Below are 17,380 nucleotides of genomic sequence, written 5' to 3' on the forward strand. Positions count from 1 at the left end.
ACGTAGTTGAAAACATGAGTCTATTTTTTCGGAGTTGAAAACGTCAGCTTCCAGAGAATGTTTTGCCGAAGCTGACCTTGTAAAACAGTTACTGTAAGTATTAGGTCAATCTTGGTAAGCTCATCTACGCCTTGTTAAATCGGCCTATGTCATTCTCTAGCTCTATGTATCTGCTGCTAAGGTGCAAGTCTTCTATTAGTCGTTTTCTAATCAGGTAAACATATAATCACAACATGTAAATAGTCAAATAAAGTGGAAGAGACTTGGCGAGAACCATCACAATAAATAAATGTAGTATTACGAATCACACGCTAGTGTAGCTCGTCCATGCAATACGTACATACGAATTAAAGTCTGAATCGCCGAAAATTGTTGTTAATAGGTAGTTTGCAGAATGTACTAGCAGTCCAGTATACGGGTGTGACAAATGTTGGAATATTTCTTCAGCTCCACCTTCCAAATTTCAAATTTATATAGCCAAGTCATTATGAGATTCAGTATTAACAGAATTAGGAGTGATCCAGTCATATATTAAAAAAAATTAAGAATGATCTGTTTTGGGATTAGTAAGAGAATCAAGACCAACAGTAAAAGCGACCAAACAAAAGCGATCAAGTCACCGAATCCGTTCGCTTTTATGCTTCCGTCTCTGAAAATTTGAATTGACTTTAAAAGCAACCGCTAGCGGTTGCTTTTATACTTAGTGGCTTTTAATTGGTGGCTTTTGGCCAGTTTTGTTGTAGTCAGAGTGATGCTGCAAGATTTTAAAGTATCTCTCATGATTATTCCAAACAATTTATGATACAGATAGTTTTAATTCAAAAGTATCATTTATTTGAAAGAGGAGGGAAGGGAAGACGATGCTATCAATCCACGACTGCTTAAACCTTTTTTTAAGGTTTAGCTACTGAAAAGTTAAAACAATTAATTCTCGTTGTTATCCTTACACCAAAGTCCACATATACATTGATCATCTTAAATTAAATCAATCTCCTCTCTCCACTTTTCTTGTAAAGATGGTGCATGAGAGATTTGAGTCTTGAAAAACCAAGTTGCGAGTATGTGAACGTGTTAATTATAAAAAATGAAATAAAATCATATCACTTTTCTGAATTAAATTGGATGTAAAATTTTCCAAGCATCCATATACTGTTTCTAGGACACACTGACCCAATCATCCAAAAAATCTAAACTTGCTACCCCATGCACATTAATTTTTTTAAAATTCCTTTAATACAAAGTCCATCTTTTGATCACTTCCTCATGCATATATAGTTCCCGTCCCCAGCCGCTGCTCATATCATATGAACCAGCACTCATTAGTCATTCAGACAGAGAAACACACGTTGTTGCAGTTGCTGCACAAACACATAAGCAAGTAACTTGTCATGTCAGCAGCAGAAGGAAGAAATATCGGAAGGGAGCCTGTGAGGGTGGTGATAGTAAGCACTCAATACATTGAGACTGACCCGGCCAGCTTTAAGTCCGTTGTTCAGAGCCTTACTGGAAAACATTCTCACGACTTGCCACCGCCGCATCCGAAACGTGCGGTACGTCGAAGATTCGCACCACCATCGCAATCGAAAGTGGCTCCGGGCTGTGGGGAAGAAGGAATAGGTGCTAGTGGAGTTGCGATTAACGACTTGGATGGACTAGTCGTGGAGGAGCTGCCTTCATGGAATGAGCTTTCTCAGTTGTGTATCATTTAATCATTTATTAAAAAAAAATATTTAAAATTTTCATTCTTTTTTCAGTAACTCGCACGGGAGAATGCTCAGTACACTTCTTCATGTTTCTACGATCTTTTTTATAGAGAGTTTAAAATTACTTAGATTTAGTCACTAAATTTCAGATTTATTCATTTTATTTTACTTTAAATAGAAATAAGTATAAAAAATGGGACTGGCAACTAAATATACAACTATTTCATCTATCACGAAATAAATTGAATTAGTGATACAAAGCTATCACGAAACGGTAGCAAGTCAAACTTGCGAATTGTGATGAAACCGGACGTCTTAAATTGTGTACAATTTTATCGGGTGTAATTTCACTCATGAGAAGTTTTTATTTTTTACATGAGCAAAAACGAGTGTACATTTCATCTCAGATATTCTATTTGGCGACGGATTCAGAATTGAAAAAATGTTGTAAATGGACTCAATTATCACAGCAGAGAACATGTTAAGAAATTCAGGCTAAACAAGTAATCTTTGGTGTCTGATGTCTTGGCCCTTTATGCAGAGTACAGAGTGGGCTCCTGGAGCCAGCCCACACCACTTGCCGTGTTGCCACACAGAACATGTATGAACCATAATCTCATTTCACTGCTTCCCCGGCCCGCGAAGCAGATCTTCAATACCCCCACCACTCTAATAATTGTCTTGCAATGCCACAATGATGGAAATCACAAGTCCAGAGAACCAAATTTAAAAAAAAAAAAAAAACATGTCGTGAATTTGAAAAACAATTTTTTAAAAAAATCTCTGTTAAGAGTGCAGATTGACCCTTCTTGTTCCGGTTTGGCCACCGTGACCACATCTACATACGTACTTGTGTATGTGCTGATTTCAAGGCATTACCATGTGGGATTCTATTGAGATTAGAACCTTAGGATAAAATGGCTCACATATCTCACTAGCAACTTCTAACTATCAGTAAGGGACATTTAAATCCGATCTGAGAACAAAAATATGAAAATGAGATTAATAACGAGAATGTTATGAAAACCAAAGTGATAAAAAAATATATGATTTAACCATTTAAAAAGACTAAGATTCAAATTTTATGCAAACAACTAACTAATCAAAACACTTACGAAATTGTGTGCTTAGCCAAACTCATTAAACATAAACCAATGTTTCTGTTATACAATCTGTGGAAAAACCAATAATACAATACGTGCGTTTGTGTGTGCGTGACAAAACAAAACCAGTAAGGAGACAAAGCAAAACGAAGGATACAAAAACGGAATCCGAGTCCAGTGCGTAACTGTCTCCTTAAAGCGTATTTCGCCCTCACCGTATGTGATGAACGATCGCCTCCCAGGATAAAACGGATTGAACGATGCAGTAAGCACCTTCGACGAACAAGAACAAGAACTGAAACTATCACCGACGCGGCTAGGGTTTTGGTGCGAGAGGCTGTGTATTTTTCGTGTGTGCAAACCCTAAACTATAATGAATATATATAGGTAATGCAAGACTTGTGCGCTACGCTTTGTAATTAATTAAGACGCGTTAATTAATTCACACGGTTATAAATTAAATCCGAAATCAAATCGAATTAATTTAAAACCAAACAATTAATCCGAAATCAAATCGGAATTAATTTCTGTCAATTTAATTGAGCCCAAGCCCAGTGGAAAATTAAATTCAGCAAAACTAGTCCGTAATTCTTCGGGCCCAGATTTTGCTGCATTCGTGTCCGCAGGTCGCACACGCGGAAAAGCCCGAGGCTTGCGAAGCCACGAGATTTGCCTCGAAATCCCACAATTTGCACCCCCCCCCTGCGCGCACGTAGGTGGTGGAGCATAACACACTAACACAAGTTAAACACTACAAGAGTGTTCTACTATATAAACCCATTAAAGGCCCATATTCTTTTCTACGTGGGATACTAGTTCTCTTTTCCATTTTTCCACTACCAAGGAAGCAACTTTGGATCATCACAACTCATCCATTCCTTAGTCGTTTTGAGTGAATAAACATGCATTGGAAAGCTCTCTCGGAGGAGAACATAATCCAAGCATAACCCGCCACGAGCACGTAGCCGAGCCTCACTCAAATTGGTGCTCAAAATGACAAATTTCCAACAATCCCCCACATGGGTGAGATTGATGATTTTCAGTAGCACACACCAGACAGACAGACACGGGGTTTGACTTTTGGTGATAGTTTCTGCGATCAGATATAGCATACGATAGGTAGAGAATGCTCCTTGAACCTTCGCTCGATTAAGCACATCGACTTTACTGGTAGACAGTGGACGTGCTTGTCCTTGAACTGTTCGACCGTTTGTGTAAACGATGATATACTTATCACTATATCCGTTCTGACTTGTTCAGTTCTCATGAGTATGTCCATTTTGGCCATGGAACATCGTCCTGGTTCTGCGGGAGTTTCTAAAGAATTGTGCCTTGCAATTCTCCTTTGAAGCGGCCCCACTTCTCTCCTACATAGGTGATCTTTATCTTATAGAGTAACCCGCGTTTACTCAACTGAATTCCATGCGTGTACCACTCCATGTATTCACCAAAGATCATTAAAAGCTCAAGGCTTAACCTCGTACCTTACGGGTCTCACTGTTTCTTCATCATAGGAACAGGCCAGGGGTTACCCCCACAGTGATTAGGTCATCATGATTTAGTTGTCCCATTGAACCAAGTTCTTGGGATCTCCAGTCAGCAATGGTTGGGTGTCCACCATGATGCCGTTAAGCTATAGGCTTAAGACCCATTCCTCTCGATGATTTCTCAACCACTTCTCTTGGTAACCCTTTGGTTAGCGGATCCGCAATATTATCCTTTGACGGTATATAGTCAATAGTGATAATTCCGGTTGAGATTAGTTGTCTAATGGAACTATGTCGTCGTCGTATATGACGGGACTTTCCATTATACATTGTGCTCTGTGCTCTGCCAATAGCGGATTGACTATCACAGTGTATCCCTATTGCAGTCACAGGCCTCGGCCATCTTGGAATATCCTCCAGAAATTGGCGTAGATATTCAGCCTCTTCAGCGCATTTATCTAAAGCCACAAACTCAGCTTCCATTGTGGAGTGAGTTATAACCGTTTGCTTGGAGGATTTCCATGATACTGCTGCTCCAGCTAGTGTAAACACGTAGCCACTCGTAGACTTTAGTGCCTTCTTGCTAGATATCCAGTTTGCGTCAGTATATCCTTCTAATACTGCTGGGTATCTGCCATAGTGCAATCCATAGTCTCGAGTTCCCCTTAGGTACCTTAGTACCCTTATGATCGCTTTCCAGTGATCATCTCCAGGATTACTCGTGAACCTACTCAACTTGCTAATTGAGTACGCAATGTCTGGTCTTGTACAACTCATTAAGTACATCAGACTTCCAATTATCCTAGAGTACTCCAACTGAGAGACCCCCTCACCTTTATTCTTGGATAGATGTAAAGTCATATCCACAGGTGTCCTAGCTTTCTCAGTATCATCCTTAAGAAACCTCTCAAGGATCTTGTCAACGTAATGAGGTTGACTTAGTGCGAGACCCTCTGATGTTCTAGAAATTTGGATTCCTAGAATTACATTTGCGAGTCCCATGTCTTTCATGTCAAATCTTGATTTTAACATGTCCTTTGTGGATTTGATCACTTTTTCATTGCTTCCGGCAATAAGTAGATCATCCACATACAATGTCATCATGACATAACCGCTCTCGTCATCCTTGTAATAGGCACAGCTATCACATTCGTTGATCTTGAAGTTGTGTGCTAACACGACCTCATCAAATTTCTCATGCCATTTCATAGGCGCTTGCTTCAAGCCATATAGTGATTTCACTAATTTACAGACTTTCCTTTCTTGCCCAGGGACAGCAAACCCTTCAGGTTGTTCCATATAGATTTCCTCATCTATATCCCCATTTAGAAAAGCTGTTTTCACATCCATCTGATGCACTGTTAAGTTTCGCATCGCAGCGATTGCAAACATCATCCTTATAGACGTGATTCTCGTCACAGGAGAATACGTATCAAAATAATCAAGGCCTTTATGTTGCTTGTATCCTTTGATTACAAGTCTGGCCTTATACTTATCAATGGTTCCGTCAGGTTTCAATTTCTTTTTGAAAACCCATTTGCTGCCTAGTGCTTTACAACCAGGTGGCAGGTCCACTAATTCCCAAGTGTGATTCTGTAATATAGAATCAATTTCGCTTTTGATGGCCTCTTTCCACATAGGTCCATCAGGTGAGGTGATTGCTTCCTTGTAGGTTTTCGGATCACCTTCTTCGAGCAAATAGGTCATGAAGTCTGACCCAAAAGATTTCTCCGTTCGTTGTCTTTTGCTCCTCCTCACAACCCCCACATTTTCATCATCACTTTCATCATTCTCATTTTCATCATCTACAGATTCATGAGTTCGTTTAGATGTCGTAGGGTACTCGTTTCTTGGATTACAAGGAAACGTAGTCTCAAAGAATGAGGCATTTCTTGATTCCATGATCGTATTCTTTTGAATCTCAGGAATCTTAGAATCATACACAAGAAACCGATATGCTGTACTACGCGGAGGATATCCGATGAAGATACAATCCACGGTTTTCGGACCAATCTTCACCTTCTTAGGTGTAGGGATCAGTACCTTAGCAAGGCACCCCCACACTTTCAGGTGTTTGTAGCTCGGTTTCTTTTTCTCCCACATTTCATAAGGACTCACATCCTTATTCTTGCGCATCGTAATATTTAAAATATTATTTGCGCTTAAGATGGCTTCCCCCCACATCGATTGCGGAAGTCCAGAGCTTAGCAACATCGCATTCATCATCTCTTTGAGAGTGCGATTCTTCCTCTCAGCCACTCCATTTGACTGAGGGGAGTATGGTGCAGTGACCTCATGGATTATACCATGTTGTGAACAGAATTCCCCAAACGGTTCAACATATTCACCTCCACGATCGCTACGAATCCTTTTGATTTTCTCAGTTTGTTGTCTCTCGACTTCTTCCTTATAGATTTTAAATTTATCTATAGCTTCATCTTTGCTTTTCAGCAAATATACATAGCAGTATTTTGTACAATCATCTATGAATGTAATAAAATACTTATTTCCTCCTCTTGTTGGAGCGAATTTTAAATCACATATATCGCTATGTATTAGGTCCAGCACCTTGGTGTTTCTTTCCATACGTTTAAAAGATGATCTCGTTAATTTTGCCTCAACACAAGTTTCACACTTATGTTTTGAATCGATAGTTAATTTTGGTATGTATTCTTTTGCACTTAATCTTCGTAAAGTGTCATAATTCACATGTCCTAATCTAGCATGCCATAAATTAGGAGACTCAAGCAAGTAAGCAGAAGAATTCTTCATTTCATTATTTTCCTTAACGGATATTGCATTGAGCTTAAACAGCCCATCACTAGCATAGCCCTTGCCTACATACATACCACTCTTAGACAAAACAACTTTATCTGACTCTATTACAATGCGAAAGCCATGTTTACTCAACAAAGAACCGGACACAAGGTTCTTGCGAATATCAGGCACATAAAGTACATTCTTCAAAGTCAGATTCTTCCCAGAGGTCATCTTCAGAATCACCGTGCCTTCCCCTTCAATGGTAGAAGTCGCAGAGTTTCCCATGTAGAGCTTCTCACCAGCATCAGAAGCTACAAGGCTAGAGAAAGTCGCCTTGTCGGAGCAAATATGCCTAGATGCTCCTGTATCAATCCACCATTCTCGCGGATTAGATCCAACCAGGTTCACCTCAGAGACCGTAGCACAGAGGTCTATATCACCTATCTCCTTGGAGATATGATCAACCATGTTTGCTTCCTTCTTCTTGTTTGTCTTCTTAGGCTTCCTGCAGTCAGCAGACCTATGACCAACTTTATCACAATTGAAGCACTTCCCTTGGAACTTCGAAGGCTTCGAAACTCCTCCTTTGGGTGCCAGTTTAGCCCCTTTCCCGGAACTGGTCTTCTTGGACTTGGAGCTTTGTGCATGCTCCACCACATTTGCCTTTTCACCAACAATAGGCTTCTTTCCGGATCCCCTGTTATTTTCTTCAATGCGAAGTCTAACAATCAGATCCTCCATAGTCATCTCCTTTCGCTTATGCTTAAGGTAGTTTTGAAAATCTTTCCATCCAGGAGGCAGCTTCTCTATCACAGCAGCAACTTGGAAAGATTCCGTGAGACCCATCCGCTCGGCATGCATCTCATGAATAATCAGCTGCAACTCTTGCACCTGACTGTCAACAGTCTTGGAATCCACCATCTTGTAGTCAAGAAAGCGTCCAACAATCCACTTCTTGGCCCCGGCATCTTCGGTTTTATACTTACGGTCAAGTGATTCCCATAAGTCCTTAGATGTGACCTTCGAACTGTACACATCATACAGCGGGCCAGTCAAACCATTAAGCACATAGTTCCGACAGATATAGTCGGAGTGCTTCCATGCATCAACGGCAAATACCGCCTGCGTATCGCTCTCAGCAGTGAGCATAGGTGTCTCTTCTCTCAGATAGCGAGACAAATTCAGTGTGGTCAGGTAGAACAACATCTTCTGCTGCCACTGTTTGAAGTTCGTTCCGTTGAACTTTTCCGGCCTTTCAGCGTGAGAGGTAGGCACATGAGGCACAGCTGGCGCAAAGGGCGCAACAGGCGCAACAGGCGCTGTATGCACAGCAGTCCCAATCGGCTGAGGAACATGTCCTGCCGGACAGTGTGTAAGTGGAACACTGAACTGACCAAAGGTCATCTGTCCCGCAGGACCATAGCCCGGAGGCGTAGTCCCAGAACCGTAGCCCGGAGGCGTAGTCCCGAAGCCGAAGCCCGCAGGTGTAGGTCCAGAACCAGAGCCCGCAGGCGTAGGTCCAGAACCAGATGGCACACCCCCATCTGGATTAACCAGTGCGTTGGGGTTAGCCTGCGACTGCTGCGTCTGACCCCCATCTGGATTAACCAGTGCGTTGGGATCAACAGCCGTACCGCTCGTGGGGATAGCATTGTTAACATTCTCCATTATACTGTGAATCAACACGCAAACAAACCAAATCAAATCAACCACAGATGTAAAACAGAATACAAATACGCTTTAAGATTGTTATACAATCTGTGGAAAAACCAATAATACAATACGTGCGTTTGTGTGTGCGTGACAAAACAAAACCAGTAAGGAGACAAAGCAAAACGAAGGATACAAAAACGGAATCCGAGTCCAGTGCGTAACTGTCTCCTTAAAGCGTATTTCGCCCTCACCGTATGTGATGAACGATCGCCTCCCAGGATAAAACGGATTGAACGATGCAGTAAGCACCTTCGACGAACAAGAACAAGAACTGAAACTATCACCGACGCGGCTAGGGTTTTGGTGCGAGAGGCTGTGTATTTTTCGTGTGTGCAAACCCTAAACTATAATGAATATATATAGGTAATGCAAGACTTGTGCGCTACGCTTTGTAATTAATTAAGACGCGTTAATTAATTCACACGGTTATAAATTAAATCCGAAATCAAATCGAATTAATTTAAAACCAAACAATTAATCCGAAATCAAATCGGAATTAATTTCTGTCAATTTAATTGAGCCCAAGCCCAGTGGAAAATTAAATTCAGCAAAACTAGTCCGTAATTCTTCGGGCCCAGATTTTGCTGCATTCGTGTCCGCAGGTCGCACACGCGGAAAAGCCCGAGGCTTGCGAAGCCACGAGATTTGCCTCGAAATCCCACAATTTGCACCCCCCCTGCGCGCACGTAGGTGGTGGAGCATAACACACTAACACAAGTTAAACACTACAAGAGTGTTCTACTATATAAACCCATTAAAGGCCCATATTCTTTTCTACGTGGGATACTAGTTCTCTTTTCCATTTTTCCACTACCAAGGAAGCAACTTTGGATCATCACAACTCATCCATTCCTTAGTCGTTTTGAGTGAATAAACATGCATTGGAAAGCTCTCTCGGAGGAGAACATAATCCAAGCATAACCCGCCACGAGCACGTAGCCGAGCCTCACTCAAATTGGTGCTCAAAATGACAAATTTCCAACAGTTTCTATATATCAGCGTAAAATATTCAGCAATTAGAAGTCGGTACTATAGTAATGCGCAAAGCCGCAAACAAACATCCTGATGTTATACGTTGATAGATTGAATCTGGTTGAATAATGGGTCATCCACTATCCAACTAATCGGTTGAACCAAACGCTTACCTAATCAAAGTACATACAACTCTCTTAGTTTATTCCACATGTAAACTAATTAATCACCTGATTATGTAAGCTAATTAGTCTGGGCAGTCTTACGAATTTGGACTTTCATACTCTTAACAAAACATGAAGGGACCGGCTCACGTCTGTTTCGTTTATTTTATAAATAATTAAATTTATAGTTATTTATAAATTAAATATATTTACAGTATATTTTTTTTGTCAGGCATTTTACAGTATATTTTTAAACATATATGATCATTACAAATCATAAACTATTCAATAGAAATTTAAATTTATTTTAAATCATAAAAGGGTACTATAATATTATATTACGGAAGATTGGAAGGAAGCAACGAGCAAGTAACAAGCATGACGCAGAAGAAGATTGAGTGAGGGATTAGATTAAGTTGTGTGTGATACTTAATCAATTACTGTCACTATTTAAGAAAACGTACATAAATTACCAATGTATATAATTATCGATTAATCAGGCCTGTCTAGTCTTTGTGATCCCCATAGAAATTACGACTCACTTGATTAAATATTAACAATATTATGATCCGTGTGTTGATATTATTTAAAAAAGTCAACATATATACAACATATATGGAACTTAATGTGCAAGACAAGGGAAAAAAAAATGCAACAAATCTATAAATAAACAAAACAACCAACCAAGTTTATACATGGACAAATCGGTTATTGCCAAATACACGCACCAAAAAACTATAAGAAAATTGAGTATATAACCATCCCGTGCAAACTAAGCGTGACCCCATCCACAATTTTCGAAACTTGGTTTATTAGATTAAACTGGTAACTTATGAATATCAACTTCCTTTTCCATGTCTCGTTTATTTTGCGGGATCTGACACGTATTTTAAAAGTTTTATAATGAATAATTTATGATTATTTAGTTTTTTTGTTAAATTTTAGTATTTAAATATTTTATAAAAAATTTAGAAATTGAATTATAAAATTTTGTTTTATATATTTTAAAATACGTGTCAATAAGAAAAAATCTTGAAGTATAAAATTTTGTTTTATATATTTTAAATACGTGTCAATAATGAAAAAATCATAAAAAATGAGAAGAGCCAAGAAAAATAATAATCACTTACAAAATTTCAAAAGATAGGAAATAACATTATAAAATGGGGTAGTTCATTTGCCGTCCTATAATTTATTTTGCCATTATTAAACAAGTATAAGAAAGACTTTGTGTGAAGACATACATTGATACATCCATTTATGTAAGAGCATCGTTATTAATTAAAGGCGAAAGCTTTATAGATTCTTTCCTGCGGCAGTACACAACTACAACTACTAAATACTTGTGTATTAACTTAGGTTTTCCGGAAGATACAAACATCTTACGTTCAGACAAAACATCTACAGATCATTATCACACACTCTTACACATACTTATACGTACATGTATGTCTGTATTGTCTATATGTATCAACAGCACAGAAACTTCTGATCTTGTTTCCTGTCGCTCCATCTCCATGCCCCTTCTTCTTTCTCCGCCGTCAATTATTTAAGGTTCTTTCTAATTCTCTGATTCTTTTAATCTTTTGTTACCAAGTTCTTGTTTTTATTTTTGGGTGTTCTTGAAAGTTCATTCTTGAATTGCAGTTGTATTGATTTTGAATTGTGAATATTTGTTGTTTTAAGGGATTGGATTGATTGTTTAAGATAATAAATGGGGAATAAATTGGGGAGAAAGAGAGAAGCGGTGGATGAGAAGTACACAAAACCACAAGGGTTGTATCAGCACAAAGATGTGGATCAGAAGAAGCTTAGAAAGCTTATTCTTGATTCTAAGCTTGCCCCATGTTACCCCGGTGACGATGATCACAATGCCTTTGATCTCGAGGAATGCCCAATTTGCTTCTTGGTTTGTGTCCTATTACTTCTTGTTTTTTCCATTTGTTTTATGCTCCCAATTGAGTATTGTATATATAATTTGACTTAGCCAGCTCTTTACTTATCTGAAGACTATCAGTTTACATAAAAGTAACTATTGGATATGTTGTTTAATGGCAATTCAAAACATGTTTATATATGTAGTTGATAGTTTGAGTCCGGATAGCCAATTAATTTTTTTACTCAAAATCTTACAGTATTATCCAAGTCTTAATCGCTCAAGATGTTGCTCCAAAGGCATATGCACCGGTAATATATATTTGCAGTCTATTTTCTACATAGGTCAGTAGTTTCTACCAGTTTGACTAATTCTTAACTTCCTTTTTGAACCAGAGTGTTTTCTGCAGATGAAAACTCCCAATTCTACTCGTCCTACACAGTATGTTTTGAAGTCAGTTGACTATGTTATTTTCCTTCTTTCCTTATCCTGCTTTTAGAATTTGGCAATTTATAGCTTCTTTGTTTTATAACTATGCAAAAGGTGTCCCTTCTGTAAGACCTCTAACTATGCTGTGGAGTATCGGGGTATGAAGACAAAGGAGGAAAAAGGCATCGAACAAATTGTGAGATTTTGGATATCTCAAGTGCATTTCAATTTCCTGGAAAGTGGAAAGCCATTCACTATCAGTGTTCAATGACAATTATATAACTCTTTCATGTAGGAAGAACAACGAGTGATTGAAGCTAATATAAGAATGCGACAACAAGAACTAAAGGATGAAGAGGAGAGGATGCAGAAACGCCAACTTGTAAATTCGTCAAGCAGAAGCAGATCGGGGGAGATTGAGTATAGCTCAATAGCAGGTACTGTATTATATCCCTGGCTTAATCATAATCTGCAACTATGTGCCTGATTTCTTATATATGGATTTGCCTTTTCATTGTTCTGTACTTGTCTTCTTTCTAGTCGATAATTAATTGGCTGCTCTCTTTTCTTTTCTTATTTATTGGCAGACTCATCATCCTTTGTAGAAGGTGAGGGAACAAATTCTCCTCAATACCTATCTGCTATGCCATCAATGAGGCAGCCTTTACCCCCTAGGCAGAATAGGTACACTCTATTCCATGACCTTTTGTGTATCAATTACAGTTATATTTACGAACCACCCCTCGTACTTGTTATAAACAATCTGGACACTTTGATGTCAACCTTCTTTTTGTTATTTCTTTTGTATAGTTATGTAACTAGAGTGTCTGTCTTTGCCTACTGTTTTCATCCAAGAAACTAATACTTCTGGGGGAAATTACTGACCCTTTGTTTCCTCTTAAGTTTTTCTTTAGTAGCATTATTTGATTGATTGTGCATGTTGAAGAGCTTTAACTGTTACCTGTAATAGTAATCACCCCGTCGAGGAAAAACAAAGGAGCTAAGGGAGAAAGTAAAGTATTAGGCATCGAGACGTATTTGGCATAGAAAGGGTAGACTGTGTAGTCAAATTATTTAAATTCAGTCCTTCTGCTTACTTATGTTGAGAAGCATGTTGTAGTAGTTTTGAGTTGGGACAGCACTCAAGAAAACTTTGCATTGTGTTATTATGGTGTGTTACATTTTTGAAGTGTTTATTATCTATCTGAGCCTCTAGTGCTAGTATTTCTGATGTTAGTAGCTATTTTTGTGCTTCATATGCACTTCTCCAGTGCTGATAGACCTTCATCCTATGAAACTCCATATATGGCTATAGATAATATTGCTGGAAGTAGGGAACTGGGATAATGTTTTCACTGATTTTAGATGTTTGTGAGTTGGGGAAGTTAAAATTAATTATAATCTGTACTTGAAATGCAGTAGGAGACAGCAACTGTTGAGGAGTTTATGTGTTTTCTAGTATGGCTCTGCAAAGCTTCTTTCCTGACCTTGTAGATTATTATAAATTTATTGGTAAACCCAAATGAAAATCTTATGACATGTTTTGTTGTGTTAGCAACGTTAGGGACGGCAAATTAGTAGAATCCGATAGACGTAGTACCAATCTAAGCTAAATGCATCATATGAAGCATCTATCTTTCTAATGGAAGTGAAACCTCCACGCATGGTCTGTTATTTAGTATTCTGTATAACAATGATCTATCTGTGATTTCATCATAAGATAACGTGATGTTTCAGAGCACAGTAGTGGTAAAAAGATTTGAAGTAGAAACACTTGAATCTAGCAACGCATCATGTAAATGGCTTATCCGAGCGAGTGTTCAGTTATTTGTGATTCATTTTTGTGCCTATGCATGTGCGATGAGATGTAATATGTGAGTCCTATTTAGCGATATATTCCTGTCCTGTACATGTGCCTAGCTTAATGAGTTTTAAATTTATTCCAGCCGGATAAAGTTTGACTGCATATATCTGTAGAATAACTTCTAGTTGCCATATGGCTAAAAAAACTCATAACTGAAGACTATATTACAAGAGCCGTTATAAGAAAGTTGTTTCTTTTTTCCTTTTTTTTTTTTTGGGGGGGGGGGGGGGGGGGGGGGGGGGGGGGTTTAGGATATGTAATTGTATTACTACAACCCTTGTTTATCAAATGTCATTGTTATATATTTATAATTCTGTTAGTGTTAACATTTCTATGTGCAGTATCACATTATTTACTCATATAGCTATATACTACTTACAATTTACTTATACGAGTCATTTATTGGTTTATTTTACTATGTACTTGGACAAATCATGTCATGGAATATTGTAAGTGCTTTTCAGGAAGAGTAGTGATGCAGGAGGCTTGTAAAACAATGGCTATATGAACAAAAAACAATGAAAAGATAATCTTGGGTGCATGAACCGCGGAACACCCACTACCCCAAGGGTTTCCTAACCGTGAAAGAAATAAAAACTATGGATCGAAACGCATGAAGGAGACCCGATTCAGTATTTAAAAATGTTCCAATTGTCAAGACTAAAAGAATGTGGGGATTACAATGTTTGTCTAGGTAATGGAAACCCTAAATTTATAACCTAAGGGGCTACGGCCCACAAACAATTGGGCTTTTTTATAAGTAAACTACTTATATAATAATCTACTAGCCTCGCCATATAAAATAAATAAATACACTGATTTCCACACACTAAAATAGGATTAGACCATAAACTAATAAAATAAAAGACTCCTTTTATTTTCTTTCCATGCACCATCAAGCAGGATAGCTTCTGCTATATGATACCAGGTCGCAAGTTACAACATGTGCACTCAATAAGAACATGTATGTAGTATCACTGCATTGAATGGATTTTCTTGTAGAGTTAAAAATATTTGGATAATAATTCGGTCAATAATTGTTGATTGAAAGTGCTCTTATTTGATGTTGGCTAGTCTGTTACCACTTCTGCCTGCACTATGCGGATATCATACATTTAAAATTCGATAATTGTCATGATGATCTATTACTAACATTCTGACTTTGTATACAGGGAAGATGAATTTGATCTTGATCTTGAGGATATAATGATCATGGAAGCAATTTGGTTGTCCATTCAGGTTTTAACCCCAGATCCTCTTATTTTTTTCTATTTTAGTGACCTTCTGCTGATGTACTTTTAATTTGAAATTAGGTCTGGTGGAAATTGTATACTATATGAAGTAAATTACTTCTATACTTCTACTTCCAATCGTTGTCACTGGAAGTTCAGACCGCAGTGTTTTTGCACATATCTGCATTACTTTTGGAATCTGAAACACGAAAATTGGATGTTAAGTTGACAAGTCCTTTATCACGCTAATGATCTATAAGTGTCTCAGGTTGTTGGTAGTGTATATTGCTAGCTTAATATTGTTTAGCATGCATTCCTCTATGTACTAGAAATATATGATCATGCTATCCTTCTTTTACCATCTGGCGTCTGGTTTGGAGTGGACGTTTTTTTCTTTATTATTTTGTGATGTACTTATTTCCTAATCTTTGTTGCTCATTAATTTTAAATCAATGATGCAAACAGGGGAATGACAGACATGGGAATCCAACCTCCGGGGATACTGCTCCATTAGAACAATTCATATCAGAGGATCAATGTGTGGCAGCACCAGTTGAGACAGCAACATCTTCATCGTCCCCTTCGGGTGGTCTAGCTTGTGCAATTGCTGCTTTAGCAGAGCGTCAGCAAGGAAGTGAAGATTCTTCCGGTAACTATAACGAAAACACTTCGACGTTCAATACGGTTCCTGTATGCAGCAGCTTTTCGAATATAAATGAGCCGGTGCATCATCAGTATTTTGCATCAAGCTCCATCGAAGTGGCCCCCATTATAAGGGAAGAATGGGGGACTGAAGTTGGACCGAGTTATGCAGGGCATGACGCAGCCGAAGATATGGTCGAGAACAATAACTCTTTCCCAGAACAGGATGAAAATGGAAGTAATTCTCAAACTTCAGCTGCAGCCGTTGTTCCCGAGAGCTTCGAGGAGCAGATGATGCTGGCCATGGCAGTATCGCTAGCTGAGGCTCGGGCCTGCACCAGTTCCCCTAGCGTGACATGGCAGTATTAGGTCTTAGATCGAGGGAATGTTGGATTTTTCCGTCCACTGACCACACTCTTTCTGCTTCTCCAGTATACAGGTCTGCATAATCATGAAAGAGAAAGGTTGATTGGTCTGTGTAATCATGTAATAGAAAGGTTGATTATAAGTAAATATTAAAATTTGTTCTGGTTCTGATTCACAAAGCAGAGATCCAACATCCTCCTTGCATTCTCACCCAAAACGTTTTTACCCTCTAACAGTATCACAAAAGTCTGTACACTACAATATCTTGGTTTAGCTGATTAAACTGTCAAATTTTAAAATATATAATCCCAGATATAACTTCTTCAAGGTCGTTGCTATTCTTTTTCCTTAAATACATTCACGTGATGCTTGAATTTTATTAATTTACTATAAATATTTACAGGATAAAATGCATGATTACCTTTTAATTGGTTGGACCAGTGTTGTCATTGGAGTTGCAGGCTGACCCAGGCTCTGTGTGGCTACATACTTCACTGGGGTGGCCTGTAACTAAAAAGACCATACATGATGAATGAATTTTAAAATCCCCTTCCCCTTGCATGTGGAAAAAGGAAAGCTGATATGAATTATTGACACAGTATTAAATCCATTGTGGTGCGATAAAAAAGGAATTAAAAGCTGAGAGTGACGGAGGAGGAGCAATAAGGTTGTTAGATGAGGTAGGTGAAGGACACCGTTTAAATTTGGCTGGGCAAAAATCACATGCAGATGGATCTCCTTTTATTTATTAGTAGTGGTGGTATTGAATTTTGTGGGTGGAGTTTTGAATAGTATGGGTCACAAGTTTCATCTGCCTGGTGTGATCAGAGAAGCGAGTTGAAAATGATGAGAGTTGTAAAGCCAAATACTAGTACTAGTATTTTTGTAGTTTGGATTTTGGAACATAGGCAGTGAAAAATTCTACCAATCTCTCACACTCTATGTGTCTCTATTTAATGCTAATTCCCAAACGCAACACTTCTCCGTTGGCTTGTCTCACAGGACAGAGTTATTTCTTTCAACTCTCCCTCTCGGGTCCATTAAATGCCAACACAAAGTGAGGACAATT

General features: G+C 38.5%; 2 protein-coding genes across 2 annotated transcripts; both read left to right on the forward strand.

Moving 5' to 3' along the window:
• Positions 1-1,388: 1,388 nt before the first annotated feature.
• Positions 1,389-1,709, forward strand: LOC108217417 (VQ motif-containing protein 1). The gene has a single exon (XM_017390249.1). The coding sequence runs from the start codon at positions 1,389-1,391 to the stop codon at positions 1,707-1,709; it is 321 nt and encodes a 106-aa protein (XP_017245738.1).
• Positions 1,710-11,150: 9,441 nt separating this feature from the next.
• Positions 11,151-16,490, forward strand: LOC108215621 (E3 ubiquitin-protein ligase DA2L). The gene is made up of 9 exons (XM_017388141.2): positions 11,151-11,456; positions 11,589-11,811; positions 12,038-12,089; positions 12,174-12,219; positions 12,322-12,403; positions 12,503-12,644; positions 12,795-12,891; positions 15,244-15,310; positions 15,769-16,490. The coding sequence occupies exons 2-9, from the start codon at positions 11,617-11,619 to the stop codon at positions 16,312-16,314; spliced, it is 1,227 nt and encodes a 408-aa protein (XP_017243630.1). The 5' UTR covers positions 11,151-11,456; positions 11,589-11,616; the 3' UTR covers positions 16,315-16,490.
• Positions 16,491-17,380: the final 890 nt, after the last annotated feature.

The sequence above is a fragment of the Daucus carota genome, chromosome 4, assembly GCF_001625215.2.
Source record: "Daucus carota subsp. sativus chromosome 4, DH1 v3.0, whole genome shotgun sequence".
Lineage (NCBI taxonomy): Eukaryota > Viridiplantae > Streptophyta > Magnoliopsida > Apiales > Apiaceae > Daucus > Daucus carota.

Excerpts from the sequence above, each read along its gene's own strand:
- LOC108217417 (XM_017390249.1), top strand. The coding sequence starts at position 1,389 with ATGTCAGCAGCAGAAGGAAGAAATATCGGAAGGGAGCCTGTGAGGGTG.
- LOC108215621 (XM_017388141.2), top strand. The coding sequence starts at position 11,617 with ATGGGGAATAAATTGGGGAGAAAGAGAGAAGCGGTGGATGAGAAGTAC. Across the intron at positions 11,812-12,037 it reads AATGCCCAATTTGCTTCTTG|TATTATCCAAGTCTTAATCG; the intron begins GTTTGTGTCCTA and ends AAAATCTTACAG. Across the intron at positions 12,404-12,502 it reads AAAAAGGCATCGAACAAATT|GAAGAACAACGAGTGATTGA; the intron begins GTGAGATTTTGG and ends TCTTTCATGTAG.